The 21,104-nt window shown below is 44.1% G+C and overlaps 1 protein-coding gene and 1 long non-coding RNA gene across 2 annotated transcripts in view; both read left to right on the top strand.

The window, feature by feature from the left end:
- The window catches only part of LOC106604739 (uncharacterized), a 51,186-nt gene that overhangs the window by 20,008 nt on the left and 10,074 nt on the right, over positions 1–21,104 (top strand). Inside the window, exon 3 of the long non-coding RNA XR_006769864.1 lies at positions 18,993–19,113. This is a non-coding gene — a long non-coding RNA (uncharacterized lncRNA). The remainder of the gene's footprint in view (positions 1–18,992; positions 19,114–21,104) is intronic.
- Positions 3,133–4,958, top strand: LOC106604738 (transcription factor Sox-3). Its single transcript, XM_014199709.2, has one exon. It carries the CDS (start codon positions 3,368–3,370, stop codon positions 4,268–4,270), a length of 903 nt encoding a protein of 300 aa, XP_014055184.1. The 5' UTR covers positions 3,133–3,367; the 3' UTR covers positions 4,271–4,958.

Genomic DNA, 21,104 nt, shown 5'->3' on the forward strand with positions numbered 1-21,104 from the left:
CATAGGGAACTGCGTCTCCTTTCAATGGGGGAATTAATGCAGCTTTTGTGTCAATTAGACCGAAGTAGAATGAATTTTAATTAGCCTAAAGCCCTGCGCAAATATCGTTGTTCATTATATACTATTTAGTATATCTACCCCCTTATCATATTGTGCGGATATGCGATAGCGGGGCTTTCTGCCATTTCGATATTGTTTATTTACTGCTCATTAACCAGATTCAGATAATCACTGAAATAGAGATTATACATGAACGGTTGCAAAAGTATTAGTGTAGGCTATAGTGTTTTATCCTGAATTCACCATCTGGGGAATATGCTTTTACGCAATACATTTTATTAAAAAAAGATTTTTGTATACATTGGGCTATAAAAAAAACAGGCTTGGTTGGCCAATGAATGGGAGCTCTTGGCCAATTGTTGATGAGAGGGCTTTTGTTGGTGCTGGGGCAGGTTATCAAACGAGGCTTTAGTTGGATATTTCACAGAAAATATCTGTGTGTGTCTTGGATGATATACTATATTGAAGACATTTTTATAAAATAGGCTTTTTTATTTGCCACTCAATTGCTGCATCTATTGGTGATGCATGACAAGTTGATCAAATTAAAATGAAGTTTATTTCTGAACAGGACCTTATCAGATATGGCTACTATTGTTTGCATGCTCGTTGCAGATGACTCTGCACACTTGAACATTCACAAATGTACTTCAAATACTTTCAACCGTGTGATTCTGAAAGCCGTGACGCTCAGGGGCCTGAGGGGCATGGAGCTCGCTGAGGCCGAACACTGGCAGGCTTTGCTGGTGGTCCTCCTCGCCCTCCGCTGTCCTTAATTAGGAAATGAGGTGCACATCATAGGTCCTCCTTACTGAGCCCGGAGTTTTTATTTTCCCGTTGTCTGGTCGATTTCCATAAAACGATTACAAGCGGATCAGTTTTTGAATCTTCCCAGATAAACAAATGACTGGTTTCTGAGAATTAGATGGGTTAACTCAAACACAGAGGTCCAGCGACATGTCCTGTGCTCTGTTAATGGCGGACCAATCAACACAGCTTTTCACTGAAATGCGCGGGGTGATGATTAACGTCGAGGCAAATCAATATTTTTTGTATCTATGAGCTGGATAGCAAGTGTAGAACTGCGTTTCTATGGCTATTAATTTATTTTGTCTTCAACTAAATGAAATGTACTCTTTCTCTGACGGACTTGATTTAAATGTGGATTCCATTCAATATCCCCTATAGACACATGTTCAATGTTCGCCATCGTCAGATGTCATGTTGTTATTATGTGGTAGGCCTATATGGACTATGGATACATTATTTCATGTCAGGCCTGTGTATTTTCAAGCCTTGATAATAATTATGTTGAAAAAAGGTTACAATATTTAACGTTTTGATATCGAACTATCTAACTTCTCGATTTTGAAATCCAATTCATAAGCATAAATATGCTTACACAACTCCAATATGTTAATGTGAATTGAGATTTTGAACTTCTTTAGGTGAAATAGTGAAGTTATTAGTGTGGAGAATTCCTTTTCGTGAATATTTGAAACCCTAGATTGCTCACAGATCTGTGGTACTCAATATTGAGTGGCGGAGATGTTAATTGAGGACGTTTTCGACTGGCGAAGGCTTGTAGTCATTAGCAGGTGTAAAGTTTGCCTGAGGGCTGCAAGAGAATGTCATATCGGTTTAAACTGCTCAACAGGAGCGGTGTTTCAGGTCGTTTGTAAAGCAACACATGTAAATCAATGACTCTCCGCGGTGACCATTTTAATAACCATTAGCACTACAGAGCGAAAACGTTTTACGCACACGAGCTGTCGAATTTTACGACAAGGTAAATCGAAATATTAATTTTCTCAGGGCACCATCAACCCTTCAAAATAAACTTTTCGAGGAGGTACTTTGTTCGAGCTGTAGGCAGTCCTCTCACCACAAGAGGTCGTTGATGTATCAAGGTTTTGTCTCTCGCCGGTGTGCCAGTCCCAATGTTGGCTGTTTTTAGAACTGGCTACTGAGATAAACCAAAACTAGTGGAGAAATAGCAAGTGAAGTAGCACTTGCAAATATAAACGGACACGGTAAACTGACATTTTAATCCAGTCTATTGTGACAATTACGCACACTTACTGTGCAGTTTATTCCAAGTAACCCACATTTATATTTCCAAAATGTTCAAGTTGATGCTTTTTTGATTAATCAGAATTTGTCAACATATTAACAATTGAATAAATGAATTTTAATTAAATTCATGACAAATCCCCATTTTGAAAATGATAATCAGACACATTTTCAATAGGCCTTTTTTTTTTTAACAGATTGGCGTTTGAAATTGGCTGCAATTGAAATGGTATTGACACAAACCCTTCCGTATGAGGGAGCACGATAACCTCAAATTCTATAGATGCCAGTCCAACACAATAGTATTATCTTGATATTTAAAGGACGTGAGAGAATTCATGAATGAAGGGAGAGAATACCACTTTTCTGCCTCGATATTTGCCTTGCACTCATTTAGGCCCTTTGGAACCCCGCCTCCATGTCGCCACTTGAATGGGATTATTTGATTTCCACCTTTTTCTTTACCAAGACCGTTTACAAATTAAGAAGTTACGCCTGGCGTATTTGCTCTATATATAGACAGGGTGTGCCATAATTAATTTATAATAAAGTTTTATACGCAAGTGTTACGTGTAAAATTGTATAGCACTTACAAATGCAATTTACAAACTCCAACCTATATATTGAACCATTAGGCTAATATATTTGATGATCAACTTAAATTGTCGACGTGATCCGTTCCATCAAATGTATTCGTTTTATTTTAAAACGCTACAGGCTAAGATTCCGTTTGTTTCAGTCAGGTTTCAGACATATTCTACAACTTTTCATGCATGTAACTTACATTTTAACATGTCGAAATACAGATATACATTTAGAGTACACTTTGATTACTTTGATGAACTAAAATAGAATTTAACTGCCTTATAACGTGTTCTTTATGTATAAAGTTGAATATATCTCTAACTCTGCCCAAAACAGAGCGCTGTGATTGGTCGAGAGCCACTTATTGTTACACTGTCAATCCAAATCACATGGCCCAGGCACTAATAACAGCTGAGGTTGGCGGACAAGTTTGCAGAGTTCTGTTTTAGAGCGGTGGTGAACAGAGCTTGCTGACGAGAAGTGAGACATTGGAAGCACCTGGCAAACTAGCAATACCTAAGCTTCTTTTGACAACTTTTTTTCCTCACATGAGACTGGTGGTCAGTACTATTTCTACCTCTCTTTTAGTCTGAGGGTATTTTGTTATACATTTTCCGCGCCTGAGAGTGAACATTTTAAAGCCGTTTGAATGTATAACATGATGGAAACCGAGATCAAGAGCCCGCTCCCGCAGTCCAATTCGGGCTCCGCTGCGGGCAACAAGAACAACAGTGCCAACGACCAGGACCGGGTGAAGAGGCCTATGAACGCTTTCATGGTGTGGTCCCGTGGACAGCGGAGAAAGATGGCACAAGAGAACCCTAAAATGCACAACTCTGAGATCAGCAAGCGGCTCGGTGCAGACTGGAAACTTTTGACCGACGCGGAGAAGAGACCCTTCATCGACGAGGCCAAGCGTCTGCGCGCCATGCACATGAAGGAGCATCCGGATTACAAATACCGTCCCCGCAGGAAGACCAAAACCCTGCTCAAGAAAGACAAGTATTCTTTGCCAGGAGGACTTCTGGCGCCAGGTGCCAACGCTGTTAACAACGGCGTCTCGGTGGGACAGCGGATGGACAGTTACGCTCACATGAATGGCTGGACAAACAGTGCGTACTCCCTCATGCAGGACCAGTTGGCCTACCCTCCGCATCACAGCATGAACAGCCCTCAGATCCAGCAGATGCACCGGTATGAGATGGCAGGGCTTCAGTACCCCATGATGTCCTCGGCACAGACCTACATGAACGCAGCGTCCACGTACAGCATGTCCCCAGCATACACACAGCAGACCTCCAACGCCATGGGCTTGGGCTCCATGGCCTCCGTGTGCAAGACCGAGCCGAGCTCACCTCCACCGGCGATTACCTCCCACTCCCAGAGAGCGTGTTTGGGGGATCTGAGGGATATGATCAGCATGTACCTGCCTCCGGGTGGAGACGGCGCGGATCACTCTTCTCTTCAGACCAGTCGGTTACACAGTGTACATCCGCACTATCAGACCGCGGGGACTGGCGTGAACGGAACGCTACCCCTAACCCACATTTGAAAAAATGACTAAACTTAAGTACTTCGGATACTTGAACATTTTGATTGCTAAAAGAGTCGACGTTCAGTAGTTTTGTTTAAAACAATGAAATTGTATTTTTTATCTCAATGAGTTGTCCATGTTAAAAGCATTTTTAAAACTACATATCCTGGACTGAAGTTGAATGTTGAGCCCACCAGAGTAAATTGCATTGCAAAGAGTCTTTTATCATGAGTATACGCAATCAAATTCTGTAGGAGAAATGGACTTCTATATTTTAATGCCATTTTTTTTTTCTCTATGAAAAAGGCTTGTGGCCTCATGAAGACGCCATTGTATTTCAGAAAAGCTGGATGGAGAGTTGGATCATAAATGTTTACACTTAATTTGTAGAATGTCCGTTTGTGTCGGCTGTGTCCAAATCTTTGTAGTCTTTTTCTTTATGACCTAGGTTTTAATGAAATGTAAGACTGTGCGGGGTCGCAAGCGCTAGTTTATTTATAGTACGTTGTTTTTTAAGCTTGTGAACCCTCTGTAGGCCTACGTCATGTTCCACTTTTTTGTTTTGTGACAATTTCCCTTTCTGTGATGTTTTGACAGTGTCAGGTTAACCCATATCATGGGCCAAGAGGTTTTATTTAAAACTGACGTTTCTACTTTAAGACCATCCTCTATTCTTAAATGATGAATAAATTTGTACGAAACAAGATTACTGACTCATGTTTTTTTGGTGATTTGTGTGGGGTATGAGCCACCTGTGTTGTACTTGTCTATAGGGGATATGACGTGAGTTTGATGGGTGAAATCTGTCAAGTATCCTAGGAGATGCCGCCTCAGAATGAAATGAGCATAACATTGAACAGCAAGTGATTTATCTTAGACGATGGGTGTAACGAAGTGTGACTAATAAACTCAAACATGCTGGATGAACGCGCTCTATAACTCAAGTTTTCCTCAAAAAGGCCTACTGTAAACAAAATGTGAAATCTAGGTCTAAAGTAGCGCGTAGCCCAATATTTTGGGTAATTCTGTTAAATTTAATGACTAGTCAAATCTCTTCCAATTATCGAAATATACACCTATTTTAATTAACTTTGGTTGCAGAGTACATTTTTTTTGACTCCATGAATATCTAGGCCTATTCCTAAATAAGGGGTATCAATGATTAGCCTACTGACTTGTACAATTTTGTTGGGACATAGGAAAACAACGCGGCACCTTTTCAATATCTCAATGTAAAAGATAATGGCCCTATAAAAAGTATGCCTAACCATTCCAAGTTATTGCTGACATTTTTCCATACTTATCTGAGACGGGAAATTGTTTAATTTACTCTGTCCTGAATTTAACTTCTTACTGATTTGCTTCTAGGCCTATTGGACAGCTTTAATCAATAGTATAACTTTAGTTTCTTACCAAACCATGCAGGCTACTCAATATAGTTTTCATTTCGAAAGGGAATGTTTGTAAGTTATATTTACTGTGGTCTATAGTTTATTTTATGGAATGTGCCTCTGAATGATTCAATCAGATAAGTTATGGTGACAACTGCCAAGCTGGTGACCTATGAAAGTTGTGTTGACTTTCTTTTATAATGTAATTGTTTATACCGCTCATTTTTACACCTTGGAATTCAGCAGTCTTTCTCAAGTCTTTCCAATATTGACTTTGGATCAATGTATATCAACATTTTACATTCATACATATTATAGTGGAGAGTGGGATAAGTTGAGTCGTTTTTACATTCAGCATCACTCTGACAAGGCAGAGATAGTATTCTTTCTAACAAAGATATCTATGTGTATTCCTGGAAATAATCAGAATTCATGTAAACATTACAGTTTTGAAAACTGGTCTCTTGGCACAGGGTAAATTAAGCTGCCTTAAAATTTCTGTACAGAATTAACTATTACCACTACCTTTTAAAAACCATGTCAATCTTTATTTCCAAAAAATAATTCAACACAATCACAATCTCTTTTTTTGTATTTTTATAAGTTTAAGCTTAAAACAGGCTTATCACCTAACATATTTTACTTTTTAAAACACGTTTAACATAGGCCCTGTTGTTACTTCATATCCCTACGATAATGCATTGCATTACGCCTGGGAAGAAAACTCAACTCAACTTGCCATTGGCTCAACCGTTGGCTCAATTTTCCCCATGGGCATTTGCTCAACTTACCCCAAGGCAAACATTTTGATTAGCCCACACAGCTGCAACAAGGATGCACTTTCATGCTAGGTTTAGGACCTCATATTGAGGCTTATAGAGTAGAGACCCCCAGCTGATATATAGAAACATCTTAAAAGTATCTCCTTTGGTTCAGATACAAGCATAATGAAACATCTAACACTAAATTAATTTGATTTGGTGAAAATTACAAATATTTGGTCACATTATTAAGTTTCTGTATGGTTTCCTAGAAACAAATTTACCCCTTTGGCTCAACTTACCCCACTCTCCCCTACAATAGTAGCAGATACAATGTGGATATAGGCCTATACCTGTAAATCCATTCCTTTATTGCATACGGTTTATCATCAACATGTTCAATTGGTTGGATAATGAGTGTGAATGGTCATATATTAGTCAATACTATTTGAATAAATGAATTAACAAGCAAAATATACAATTCATGTAGGAATTCATTGGTCTATACATTTTATTGACAAAGTATAAGCTTCATTAAGCTTTTTCAAATACTTCATTTCCAGACACAATTATTTTTGTTTTTTTGTCAGAATATTCAAAAGCAGAAAAGTATTAGATTAAATAAAATAATTTAAATATGATGTAATTTAATTAGTCATCCTTGTTTTGAATGTGACTTGACAAACTGAATAAAACGCTTGACTGTGAAACCGACTCGTACTCATACACAGAAAAGGTTTCCTTCAGGTTTCTGCTTAGGAATTGCTGCTGTTAGGAAGTAAAATACTTAAAGAAGGGATAGAGACCATTTGGATGCAATTCCTTACTACTTATAAACACACACACACACACACACACACACACACACACACACACACACACACACACACACAAAACAATCTGAGACCCTGTTTCTTGGCATTCCAGCACACTCCTTCTGTCCAACACCCTTACAGCAGAGGTATGGAGCAAGCAGGCAGGTCTATACTGGTGCAAAGCACCCTGGGATAGGCCACCCTGGCCACCAAGAGGGCCGGAGCGTTGGCTGTCCCGCTGGCCTTCCCACACTCCCTGTAGGATTTGATCCACAGCTCAGCAAAGCGGCCTGGATTAGCCCCACGCACCTTTGTGGAGGGAAAGATTATCCAGACCTCCCTGCATTCACTGAAAGGGTCTTAAATCACTCTAGTGCGCTAGCGGCCGGCCGTCAGCTAATCACCCTCTTCAAGTAATTTTTTTGCAATTAAGCAGCTTTTCCCTCCCCGGTCGGCCATGTCGGAGGTGTTTGCACTGAGCCGGAGTCAGAGAGAATGGTGGTTCTGTGCCATCTGTCAAAATGTGCTAGATCAGTCAGTTGGTATGTGATCCCCGAGCGGAGCGGCCTCCAGCCCTCATAGTTTGTTTGATAACCGGGGAGGATTCAGTTCTGTTGTACTTTTCCATTAGGATAGCAAGGCCCTACAGGAAATATGATGCAAGAGTTATCAAAGATCTACTGCTTCATTTGATGTAAGAGTTATCAAAGTTTTTCTGGTGCATTTGGGTGTAATGCATTGTTTTCCCATCGGAGTTCTTTGAAAACCGTATACAGTACATTTAGCTAAGTAGCCAAACTATTATCTGTATTGTTTCTCCTGAGGACACTTATAACATGGCTAATCCTGATTTAGTTCTGAAATGAGATCTTGGAAAACCGTATACAGTACATGTAGCTAAGTAGCCAAACCCTGATCTATTGACTGGGTGTGAATGTTCTGGCAGTGAGAACATCGGTGGTGTGCTGTTGGCCACCGTCAGCCCCCCCCCCCCCCACCCACCCGCTGATCGCCCACAGGGCCTCTCTCAGGGCCTGTCATGTGGAGCACTGTGCACACTCAGCAAGTGCAGGCATATCCCCACTTCCATCTGCCTATGACCTCACTGGGCCTGTTTGTTTAACCCCCCCCCCCCCTCCAAAAACTAACCTAATTATACCCCTGTAGAACACGGATTCAGCGGATTCCCAGAGGATTCTATCTACTGCTGTGTGGTGCTTGTTCTGGTTTGTGATAATGCGTGTTTAACTGTTTGTGTGTGTCGTCATGCTTGAATATCATTTTTTTTTTTCTGGGCATTTTTTATTCTCTTCCACTTACGTACATGTATTACATTTTTGTATTACAGAGCTTCAGTGTCATATTTGAATTTCTATCAGTTTTTCCTGTTGTCTTTTCATTCAGTTGTGATAAGGCATGACACACTTATATGGGTGTCATAGTATGTTAACTAGGTGTTGTGAGGGAATATGAGTAGGTCTTTTAGAGGGTTCCGTCTACATCAATATCATAAATGGAAAAGTCATTCTTAAAGTCTGTGACAGGTCGACTGACTGATGTTGGTGACATCACACGCCTACTATGTGGCATGAACCTGCTCAGCAAGTCTATATCAGGACACACCTCGTTCCAAAAATGAACACACTTTTACATACCTAAATCACGCTCTTACTCTTCAAACAGTCACTATGTGCGTCATCCAACATGGAAAAGGGGTTGATACTGATTTGTGCCATATAGTGTAGGTGACAGTTGTAGTGAGACAGAAACTCAGATGAGATGTTAGACTTAGTCTGTCTATCAGGCCTCATTCCAGTCCAGAAGCAGACTTGGGCTGTATTGGTATTGATCTGCTATGGCTGGGATCTTCAGGAGGTCCTTCCCTCTGATCTCAGCTGGCCTGGCCTGGAGCGCCCTGCGTGTCCAGCTTGGGGCAGGCTTGTCCGGAGAGGTGACCCTCGTGTGGGACCGGCAAGACTGACAGCCAGCAGAGGGGTGTGTTTGTGTGTGTCAGTCTGTGTGTGTATGTGTGTGGAGGTGTGGGGGTTGGGGCGATGTGGTGGGGGTTAATCTTCCTGAACTGGGGCAGATGTTGTTAACAAGCTCCTCTCAGGTTGGCTCCCTGCGTGGGAAAATGGCATCAAATCCTCCTGGGGTCAGGGCTTTGGGGCTGACCCTCTGAGAGCCATCCATCCAACCAACCCTCTCTCCTCTCCTGTCCAGACACTCACACTCACTTACTCACAATGGTCCGAACTGACTGATAGACAGCCCTCAGTCAATAAACAGAAAATGAAATTGGACATTTTCTCTGTTCTCTCTCTCGGCCCTCCCTGTGGCTCAGTTGGTAGAGCATGGTGTTTGCAATGCCAGCATGGTGTGTGCAACGCCAGGGTTGTGGGTTCAATTCCCATGGGGGGCCAGTACAAAAAAAAAAGAAGAAATGTATGAAATGTATGCACTCACTACTGTAAGTCGCTCTGGATAAGAGCGTCTGCTAAATGACTAAAATGTAAAAAATGTCAAATGTCTTTTCTCCTCAGATTTTATTTTATCACCTTAGTTTAGAATTTTAGTCCTACCCTCCCTGGGTGGATATTCAGTGCGTTCGGAAAGTATTCATACCCCTTGACTTTTGCTACATTTTGTTACGTTACAACCTTATTCTAAGTAGCTTTCCCCCCCCCCCTCATCAATCTACACACAATACCCCATAATGACAAATCAAAAACAGGTTTTTAGAAAATTTTGCAAATGTATAAAACAATAAAAAAAAATTACATTTACATAAGTATTCAGACCCTTTACTCTGCACTGTGTTGAAGCACCTTTGGCAGCGATTACAGCCTCGAGTCTTCTTGGGTATGTCACTACAAGCTTGGCACACCTGTATTTCGGGAGTTTCTCCCATTCTTCTCTGCAGATCCTCTCAAGCTCTGTCAGGTTGGATGGGGATCGTCGCTGCACAGCTATTTTCAGGTTTCTCCAGAGATGTTCGATCGGGTTCAAGTCCAGGCTCTGACTTGGCCACTCAAGGGCATTCAGAGACTTGTCCCGAAGCCTCTCCTGCGTTGTCTTTGCTGTGTGCTTAGGGTCATTGTCCTGTTGGAAGGTAAACCTTCACCCCAGTCTGAGGTCCTGAGTGCTCTGGAGCAGGTTTTCATCAAGAATGTCTCTGTACTTTGCTCCATTCATCTTTCCCCCAATCCTGACTAGTCTTCCAGTCCCTGCTGCTGAAAAACATCCCAACAGCATGATGTTTCTACCACCATGCTTCACCGTAGGGATGGTTTCATCAGACCAGAGAAAATTGTTTCTCATGGTCTGAGAGTCCTTTAGGTGTCTTTTGACAAACTCCAAGCGCCTTTTACTGAGGAGTGGCTTCCGTCTGGCCACTCTACCATAAAGGCCTGATTGGTGGAGTGCTGCAGAGATGGTTGTCCTTCTGGAAGGTTCTTCCATCTCCACAGAGGAACTCTGGAGCTCTTTCAGAGTGACCATTGGTTTCTTGTTCGCCTCCCTGACCAAGGCCCTTCTCCCCGATTGCTCAGTTTGGCCGGGCGTCCAGCCCTAGGAAGAGTCTTGAAGGTTCCAAACTTCTTCCATTTAAGAATGATGGAGGCCACTGTGTTCTTGGGGACCTTCAATGCTGCAGAAATGTTTTGGTACCCTTCCCTTGGTCTGTGCCTCGACACAATCCTGTCTTTGAGCTCTACGAACAATTCCTTCGACCCTATGGCTTGGTTTTTGCTCTGACATACACTGTCAACTGTGGGACCTCATATAGACAGGCGTGTGCCTTTCCAAATCATGTCCAACCAATTTAATTTACTACAGGTGGACTCCACTCAAGTTGTAGAAACATCTCAAGGATGATCAATTGAAACAGGATGCACCTGAGCTCAATTTCAAGTCTCATATTAAAGGGTCTGAATACTTATGTAAATAAGTTACTTCTGTTTTTGCTTTGTCATTATGCGGTATTGTGTGTAGATTGATGAGGGAAAAAATGTACGTAATCCATTTTAGAAATAGGCTGTAACGTAACAAAATGTGGAAAAAGTGAAATGGTCTGAATAGTTTCTGAACTCACTGTAAGCACCAAGCCACCAACAGACGTGCTCCGTGATGCAGATGTCTCTTGTTAATTATAGCTTATGGTTGCATTGCCGTGCATTACACAAACACAAAGAATGCAGATTGGGAGACGCTTGAAAGGCAAAGCCACCGCCACTCCAGAATCAGAGTAGAGCCTTAGGACCAAATTACTTCCATTGATGTCAGTAGGTAAAATGATTAAAATGAAAGGTTTATAGACGTTGGACAGCAATCAGGTGTAAATGTCAAGACATGCGTGTTAGGGAATGGTTCTTTGAATTAATTCAATTAAAAATAATGGTTTTATTTGTTTTTCAATCAAACATACACACTGTGTATATTCTTTCTAGGCCTGTACCATTTTCTTACTGTGATATTCTGTTATCAGGGCGAAAACAGTTGGCAGTCTTTCAGAGTGTTAATCTAGGATTGTTGCCCAACAGCTTCGATTGAGACTCCTGATAAGGCGTGAGGAATCTCAGAATGAAGACATACTGTCTCTGGCTTAGAGTGACTAATAATATCCAGTCATTCAGGGTTGGGGTAAATGTCAATTCTATTCAGGAAAAATATGAATGAAAATAAAAACGAGGAAATTGACATTCTGATAGACAACATGTGCAAACTTTATTTATAAATTTAATTTTAATTAATATCTTCAATTGGCATGCTTTACTCAGCATAGTCCTGCCCACTCAGACATAGTTGGAAGGCAGGCCAGAGTATCTCCTCTTCACTCATGTCTTTATGCATGCCTCACCCATGACTCACCAGTGTAGGGGCGTGCCATGCTACCAGCCAGATTACCTTACAGATGCCTCAGATGTCACTAGAGTTACCTTTCCTCAACAACACCCAGCTCCCAATTTCAATATTTCATTATTTAGGAACCTAATTTGTCCAAACACTTTTTTGTTGTTGCAATTTCACTTGTGATTTACTTCCTGAACCTTATTCTAGAGTTCCAGGGCGTCCAAAAAACATGAACAAAGACTCCAAAAACAACCAGAAAGAAGTGAGAATGTCACAACTTCACGTGTACAACATCTAAAGACCTGCATCACTATACTGAAAGCTTTGCTGTTTGTAAAAGGATGCATTTGGGTGTTTTTGGAGTCTTTGTTCATGTTTTTTGATGCCCAGGAACACCAGAGTGAGGCTGGTATGTGTGACTATGAGACTCATCAAACACGAGACAGGCTTTACAGTCCCTTTGTCCACAAAGATAACAAACACAAATCATACCCAGGGCTGGAAGGTAGAATTCGCTAGGGGTGGTTGGTATAGTGAGGTGATATTTTTAAAGGGTTCTCCCTACAGGGATTCTTTGGTTTGTGTCCCAGAATGCCCTGTTGTTGACATTCACTTGAACTTATTTGGGAGGATGACTGTATGTAATTGGTGGATGACACACATACACAGCCGATTGGGAAACAGGGTTAGGGAGCTACGTTAGCCTATATACACTATATATACAAAAGTATGTGGACATCCCTTCAAATGAATGGATTCGGCTATTTCAGCCACACCTGTTTCTCACATGTGTATAATATCGAGCACACAGCCATGCTATCTCCATAGACAAATATTGGTAGTAGAATGGACTTACTGAAGAGCTCAGTGACTTTCAACGTGGTACTGTCATAGAATGCCACCTTTCCAACGAGTCAGTTCGTATAATTTCTGCCCTGCTAGAGCTGTCCCTGTCAACTGCAAGTGCTGTTATTGTGAAGTGGAAACTTCTAGGAGCAACAAAGGCTCAGCTGCAAAGTGGTAGACCGCACAAGCTCACAGAATGGGACCACCAAGTGCTGAAGCGCGTAGCGCGTAAAAAAACGTCTGTCCTCGGTTGCAACAATCACTACTGAGTTAAAAAATACCTCTGGAAGCAACCGTCAGCACAAGAACTGTTCGTCAGGAGCGTCATGAAATGGGTTTCCATGGCCGAGCAGCTGCTCACAAGCCTAAGATCACCATGCGCAATGCCAAGCATCGGCTGGAGTGGTGTAAAGCTCACTACCATTGGACTCTGGAGCTGTGGAAATGCGTTCTCTGGAGTGATGAATCACGCTTCACTATCTGTCAGTCCGACGGATGAATCTGGGTTTGACGGATGCCACGAGAATGCTACCTGCCCCAATGCATAGTGCCAACTGTAATGTTTGGGGGAGGAGGAATAATGGTCTGGGGCTGGTTTTCATGGTTCGGGCTAGGCCCCTTAGTCACAGTGAAGGGAAATCTTAATGCTACAACATACAATGACATTCTAGACGATTCTGTGCTTCCAACTTTGTGGCAACAGTTTGGGGAAGGCCCTTGCCTGTTTCAGCATGACAATGCCCCTGTACACAAAGTGAGGTCCATACAGAAATGGTTTGTTGAAATTGGTGTGGAAGAACTTGACTCGCCTGAACACCTTTTGGATGAATTGGAAGACTGACTGCGAGTCAGGCTTAATGCCCAATATCACTGCCCGACCTCACTAATGCTATTGTGGCTGAAACAAAGCGAGTCCCCGCAGCAATGTTACAACATCTAGTGGAAAGCCTTCCCAGAAGAGAGGAGGCTGTTATAGCAGCAAAGGGGGGACCAACTCCATATTAATGCCCATGATTTTGGAATGAGATGTTTGACGAGCGGATGTCCACATCCTTATTTATTTATTTATTACCCCTTTTTCTCCCCAATTTCGTGGCATCTAATTGGTAGTTACAGTCTTATCCCATAACTGCAACTCCCGTACTGACTCGGGAGAGGCAAAGGTCGAGCACCGTGCGTCCTCCGAAACACAATCCAGCCAAGCTGCACTGCTTCTTGACACAATGCCTGCTTAACCCGGAAGCCAGCTGCACCAATGTGTCGGAGGAAACACTATACACCTGGTGACCGTGTCAGCGTGTACTGCGCCCAGCCCGCCACAGGAGTCGATAGTGCGCAATGGGACAAGGACATCCCTGCCGGCCAAACCCTCCCCTAACCCGGACCACGCTGGGCGAATTGTGCGATGGCCCATGGGTCTCCCAGTCGCGGCCGGCTGCGACAGAGCCTGGTCTCGAACCAGGATCTCTAGTGGCATAGCTAGCACTGCGATGCAGTGCCTTAGACCACTGCGCCACTCGGGAGGCCCCCCGGTGACCACATACTTTTGACCATGTAGTGGTCCAATAACACATAGTAGTAGTGAGTTGGTAAAATCACCGGGGAAGCCAGGAAAAAAATGCCATATTACAACCCATGTGTTGTGATAATTGCGATGTTTGCTCTATAGCCTGTTAGTTCATATGCCTTGCCACTGTGATATATAGGCCTAAGGCAGAGACAATAAGAACACAGTGGCAGAATAAATTCAACCGCACCTTTGTTTCACCACAAAACCGGAAAGCAACATCTGTCCGGTGGATTCCAGAAAGCACATTGCGTGTAACAAACCGTTACATGACCAATGGGCGGCAAAAATGTCATACTCTTTTTGACCAGACCTATTGTGCGTGACCTAATATGTCCTATTTCACATTGTCTACGAACACTGGAGCATGTACCATGATTTCACCTAATTTGCAAAGAGCAGTGGTATTTATCTGACCCTAGTTGACCCCGTCTTGAGAGCCTAGAAAACGGGGCCAAGTGTGTGTGTGTGTGTGTGTGTGTGTGTGAGTTAGGCCCGAGGTACATATGCGATATGTCCAGTGACAGCGATCTGATTACGGGATTCTATAGCGACGATACAGTTACAATGCAGCGATTGGGGCGCGGGGGTTGATGGAGGTAGGGGGCGACGCAAGGGGCAGATTAGGCCTCTCATCTAGGCCACAGATATTGATTAGTGATGGTTGGGGGACAGTGAGAAGGAACACAGATTGACAGACACACGATTGGCGCGCGGTGCCTTAGACCCGTCAGATGGCTCCTGATCGTATTCGTATTGTCACGATCTGTGTTCATTAAGCTCCTGGCTGTAACCTGTCTCAAACTCAATACCCATGCCGCCCCTCCATTCAACACCCTCCCACACACACACACACACACACACACACACACACACACACACACGTGTGCAAACGCACACTCAAATCCCCCCCACACAACCCATACACATACAAAGCCCCCCCAAACATATATATATATATACACACACACACATACATCACACATCACCCCTCCACAAACACCCCACCACCACACTAAGTCTTGTGCAGTGGGGGATAAAATTCCCTCCCTGATCTGTGAGGGGTTTATGGGGGTCCCCTCCTGCCCTGTCCTACGGAGGAGGGGAGCTTTGGTTACCCTGGGAACGTGGGGGGAGGTGGGACAAGCTCAGCCGCGGCTCAGTTCTGACTGACTCTGTCACCTATTGATTAGTTGCCATGGTGAGTTAGTCAGTGCTCTCTCCCTCCCGGACGGAGATGTGTCTTGGAGAGTCAGGCAGTGCTACCCAGATGAGCCTCATTCTGCCCAGGCTTTGTCTGGAGGGAGCTGTGACCTCTCTCCTTCTCTCCACCTACTCCCTTTTGTTTTCTCTCACTTGTTTCTAGGACCGTGTCATTAGGCGAGTGTCTCTCCCGAGCTTGGTTCAGTTCATCTGCACTAGAGCCCTGTCCATCTCCTCCATCTTGGTTACAATATGCCAGTCTCATGGGGACGGATTATAATATAGATTGTAATTAAATACTCTTAAGTTATTGAGCTGTGAAATCCCCCTGCACCACAGGGTTGCTATCTTGTATGATCCCTCTTCACTTATCAATGTACTGTCCTTGTTATGGTCATAAGTGGGGCCATGAGTTTTTCTTGACTATGCGACGTAACCAGAAAAATTCTGGGCCGTAGCTTTAGGCAATGACTAGGGTCCAGAGTTTTTTCCCCCAGGCAAGGTAATTTGAGATCAGGAAAAACTCCTGTCCCTGGTCATTAGTTCTGAGGTATGGTAGACCCATTGGAGGAGAGGGTCCCTGTGGTGTCAGGGTTCCACCTGCAGTAGCTAAAACCTACACAGTAGCTGACAGCCCGGTTGGAGCCCAGAGGCCGTCATCCACCAAGGGCCAATCTGCACTTCACACCTCAGGGGCCATTAGCATGCAGCAGGGACTTGAAGGGAGGCCTGCTATGGACATCCAGGGCCGAGGGCCCACAGGTGGGGAGCAGGAGACAAGAGACATGAAGGAAGATGGAGAGTATAAGACAGAAGATAAGGAAAGCCAAAGCGCAGCTTGGCCACTCTGGAGTGTTTATAGTGCATTAGATCTTCCTATCACCTTCCTTGGCTCCTCTTTCTTCAAGACTGCCATGAGTGCGTTAATGTGGGCTTGGCCTGGAGGCCTCACCTGTCAAAGCAATGAAGTGTAGTCTGCTTTATTTCCATTTTAGGAAAAAAAGTCATGGGGGAAAAATCTGTTTAGTAGGAGGCTGTTTTTTCTTCCTTATAAAAATCTTGGCAGCCTGTATTTAACTTTTTGGTTGTTCAAGAAATGCTCACTCTTCTCTCTATTTTGGAGCTGTGCACAGTTCATCAAGTTTAACCTGAAGCTTGTCCTCCCCAATATCACACCTCAGACGCATAAACATGCTAGTGCTCCCCATCTCACCCCACCCAGGGGGCCTCCCAGGGGGCCTGCATGGTTTTAGTGCCTGAGCTGTGACACCAATCAGGCGAGATGGCGGGCTCCTTTGTCATGCTAACACCAATCGCCTCTAGTTTCTTATTCAAATGCCCCCCTCCTTTTCTCCTCTCCCTTGCTCTCGCCCCGCTCCCCACCCTTCTCTCCCTTCCTCTCTCTCTCAAGTCCAAGTAAATCCACTACTGAGCGAGGGGGAGAGAGAGAGCAATAGAGAGATAGATAAGGGATGACAGAGAGAGAGGGAGAATGCCTGGCTACTGAGCTGATCTGATCTGCGGGAGACCCTCTCTCCTGGGGACCAGCCCGTGTCTCAGTAGTCTCAGAGCATGGGGCTGTTACCATGCCCAACGGAGGCCAGCCATTTCATATTCAAACGCTACACTCAGGCCTATGACCCACGGGGGGCTCTTTATGGCCTAGGCCCTAGGTCAGGGGTCAAGATGGTGATTTAATAGCCCAGGCTAAAGAAGGGAAAGAGCGGGGGAGCAGAGTGATTTAGGGGCTGAATGAGTATTAAAAAAGCATTTTTCCTAAGTTGTCATGTAAATTGGAATCCCTCTCTCCTCGCTTTCCTCCTTGCTTGCATAACTCCTCTGTGTTCAGCCGAGGACTTACCCTTTGAAAAAAAAGTCAACTTTCGCCAGTCTAGACGCCATTCCCGCCCGACTTGTCAGACCTGTAAAACAGTAGCTGTGGAGGAGGAGAAGTTGATGGTAGTGAAATGGATGAAGATTATAGATGGAGATAAAGAGATGTTAGCTAGGGCTTTTTAACACATCTGCTCTGTGCGGTGCCACTCAAGTGTCCGATGTGCTGCAGCTGCAGTGGCCTGTTATTCCAGTCCCTCTGGGTGTGTTCTCCTCTGCACTGGGAGAGGCTCCAGTGACATAGGACAGGTGTGTGTGTGTGTGTGTGTGTGTATGTTGTAACGGGGAATACAGGTGACTAATACAATTTTTCTGGCAGAGTTCCTGACTTGCAGATGTAATTAACATGCTGACTACACCAGGCACGCGAGCATGCTGATTTTGTTCATTCACACCAGACGCGATCAAGACACACAGGTTGAAATTCAAAACAAACTCTGAACCAACTATATTCATTTGGGGACGGGTTGAAACACATTAAACATTCATGGGCATTTAGTTAGCTAGCTTGTTGTTGCCAGCTCATTTGTCCTGGGATATAACATTGGGTTGTTTTTTACATGGAATGCACATTGTCTTTTTTTTTTTTTATGGATCATTGTAGAACAAAATCATGTGTTCTCTACTCCGACAATTAATCCACAGATAAAAGGGGAAACCTAGTTAGTTTCTAGTAATCTCTCGCAGTCTTCTTCTTCTGTGGACTTTATATGGTGGTTTGCAACCACCTTTAAGGTGCATTACCACCAACTGGACCTCAGTTCATCTTTCAATCACCCAGGTGGCTATATGCTCCTGAAAACCAATGAGGAGATGGGAGAGGCGGGACTTGCAGTGCATCAAGCATCAAAAATAGAACCAAGTTCTATTTTAGCGCCTGGCTACGCAGACTTGCACGAGCAGTTAGGATGAAATGATTGAATAACATTTACGTGTACATTTATTTTGCAAGGCTTGCGCATGCAACGCGGGCAGTGTGGTCAGCATGTAAGCCACCTCTGTTATCCTTTACCAAAACGAAATATCTTGTTTTAACCCTTTCTAGTTACTGCTCCCTCCTCTGTGGCTCCATACTGTCTAAGCATTTGTGACTCATACAGCTTTCCTTCCACCAGATGCAAAGGCCTTCCTTCATTATTTGACTCCTCAAAACTACAACACCATATCAGCTTATAAGTAGTGCTGCAGATGAGGCTTTGATGGTGAGTGGATGTGAGGGAAGCTAGCAGAGGATAGATGCTGTCCTGAAAGACTTTGGTCACATAGGAACTGTGGTATTTCTGTCTACCTCGGCCTAGTACTCTTTTGAGGTTGTGGACAAGGCAATGACGTCTAGCTTTTGTGCATACATCCTTTTTTTCATGAAACGTGTTTATTGCTACATTAACAGGATATTGTGTAATCTGTTTACAGGTAGCCATGCCAACCCCATTGGAGATGTATGTTTGAAGATAATCATAGGAAATCCTCCACCTAACCCAGAGAAACCCTCTCCAGGTCAGCAGCAACCCTGGAGTACCCTACTACCTGACAGGTGGGTTGTACAGGCCCACTCAGGCTCTGACATGGGCTTTGGTGGACTTCTCGTTCTAACTCCCACACCATAGCTAGGGTCAAGGCCATCTAAATTCCTGCCAATTGAGGAACGGACTTACACTCCTATGATAAAATTGACTCCAACTCTGATGACACAATGATCCTATCATGGTGGTCTGGGGTCAGGGGGGTCAGGGAGCTCACGGTTGTTGAGTGGTGTGTGTGAGGCAGGACCAGGGGTAGGGGAGTTTGTGTTGGGAGTGTGGTGAGGTGCACAGCTGCAGCCACACTGTCATTACTGATCCTCTGGTGGCTGGGAAGAAAGGGGCTCCTTGGCACATTGGCCGCCCTCCCCTTGTCCATGCCTGCCTACCCGCCCAGCGCCAGGCGGCACCACTCACAGTTCACACTCTGTCACGTGTTGCAGCAGGGAGGTATGGAGGGAGGGGGGGGTTAAAGGGTAAAGGAGGAGGGATGGGGTGTAGGGGTGGGCTCCCTCTCCTCTCCCCTCTGACCATTCTGTTTCCCACCCTTCACCCCTCTCTTTCTCCTTTCTCCTTTCTCCTCTTCCCTCAACCCGCTCCTCTCCATTCTCTCCCATGCACCTGCAGCACTTGTGTCCAGGCCGTAGAGCTGAAGGATTGGGGTGTTCTGAGGGTTTGGGGGGGGACACCGTCAAACAGCATGGGGAAGACATTTCTAACTGCTGCTTTTTGATATGGGACAGTGTAATATCACATTGTTTAGACTATATGTAATGTAGTTAGACAGAGAGGGAAGAAGTTTACAGTATTTGTATGGCAGGTCTTTCTAGCTGTCCCATAAAGTAACCTTTATGGGTTAGTGTCAATACTCATCTTTATGAAGTGACTGCTAACAACTGATTAACCCTAAACATGCCTGTTCTCTATGCAATCTGGTGTTGCAGCTCAGGTCTGTTTAGCTTATAGCTAATAATACGGTAACTTGATCAGATATGTACTGTAGATAGGACAGGTATGTATGACAGTGGTCCTTACAGTACTGAAACATTCCTTATTTTTGAGCAGATTTTCACAGGGTAACCCAGTGGTTTAATGAATCACATTATTAATTTACGGTACATTGTGTTTTATTACCTTGAACCCCGTGTTTGGATTTCAGCCTCACAACTTAAACACATGTAAATCATATCAAGTCATGATATTCCCGTTGATCATCATATGTAGCGTTGCTCTCTGTCTATTCCCCACCTGTTGTAATGTTCAGCCATGGAGAACTTTTCACTCCCTCCCCATGCACACCAGACCCCCCACACTACAATACAGCTATTTGGAAGAAGGAGGGAAAAAAAATCTTCTTTTCGAAAGGAAAAACCACGAAGGCTGATGAAATCACTTTAAACGGCCCTAATTCTGCCATTAGGCGAGCAGCAACGAGAGGCAGCACTGAGGCGATTGGCTGGGCCTGCACTCCATATTCACAGGCCCAGGATGAAGCTGGGCGGCCTGCTGAGAAAATGGTGTCGTAATCAGGAGCCGCATGTTCTGCCTGATCCTGTACGCCAGCCCCCACCCCCGTGCCTCCCTTTCCTTCCCTCTTTCTGGCTAGTAAGGAGATCCTAATGAGAGTTTGGATGTACTGAGCTCCTCATATGTGAGGAACTTGGCAGGAGGGAAGGGAGATGGGGCCTGAGGTGAGGGCGGGAGCTGGAGGTAGAGACTTTGGGAGTTGGAGGGTGGGAAGGTGTTTTTTTTTGTTCCCACATTTGATTATTCAGGTTGGCTGAATTAAATTCTAGACCCATAAAATTCGTATCCCCTCTGGGATCTATTTGCATATCTTTCAACACCCCCCACTTCCCTATTCCCCTTTTTACCCCAGAAAGTGAAAGAGATGGCGAAGCAACCAGGCCTGGCTTTAAGACGTCACCATGGTGTGAAATATGGGTGAACAAGCAGGGGCTTTGAAACTCAAACTGACCCCTCTTAGACCTTTTTACACACACAC

The sequence above is a fragment of the Salmo salar genome, chromosome ssa05 (genome assembly GCF_905237065.1).
Source record: "Salmo salar chromosome ssa05, Ssal_v3.1, whole genome shotgun sequence".
Lineage (NCBI taxonomy): Eukaryota > Metazoa > Chordata > Actinopteri > Salmoniformes > Salmonidae > Salmo > Salmo salar.

Coding starts and splice junctions, on each gene's coding strand:
- LOC106604738 (XM_014199709.2), top strand. CDS start 3,368: ATGTATAACATGATGGAAACCGAGATCAAGAGCCCGCTCCCGCAGTCC.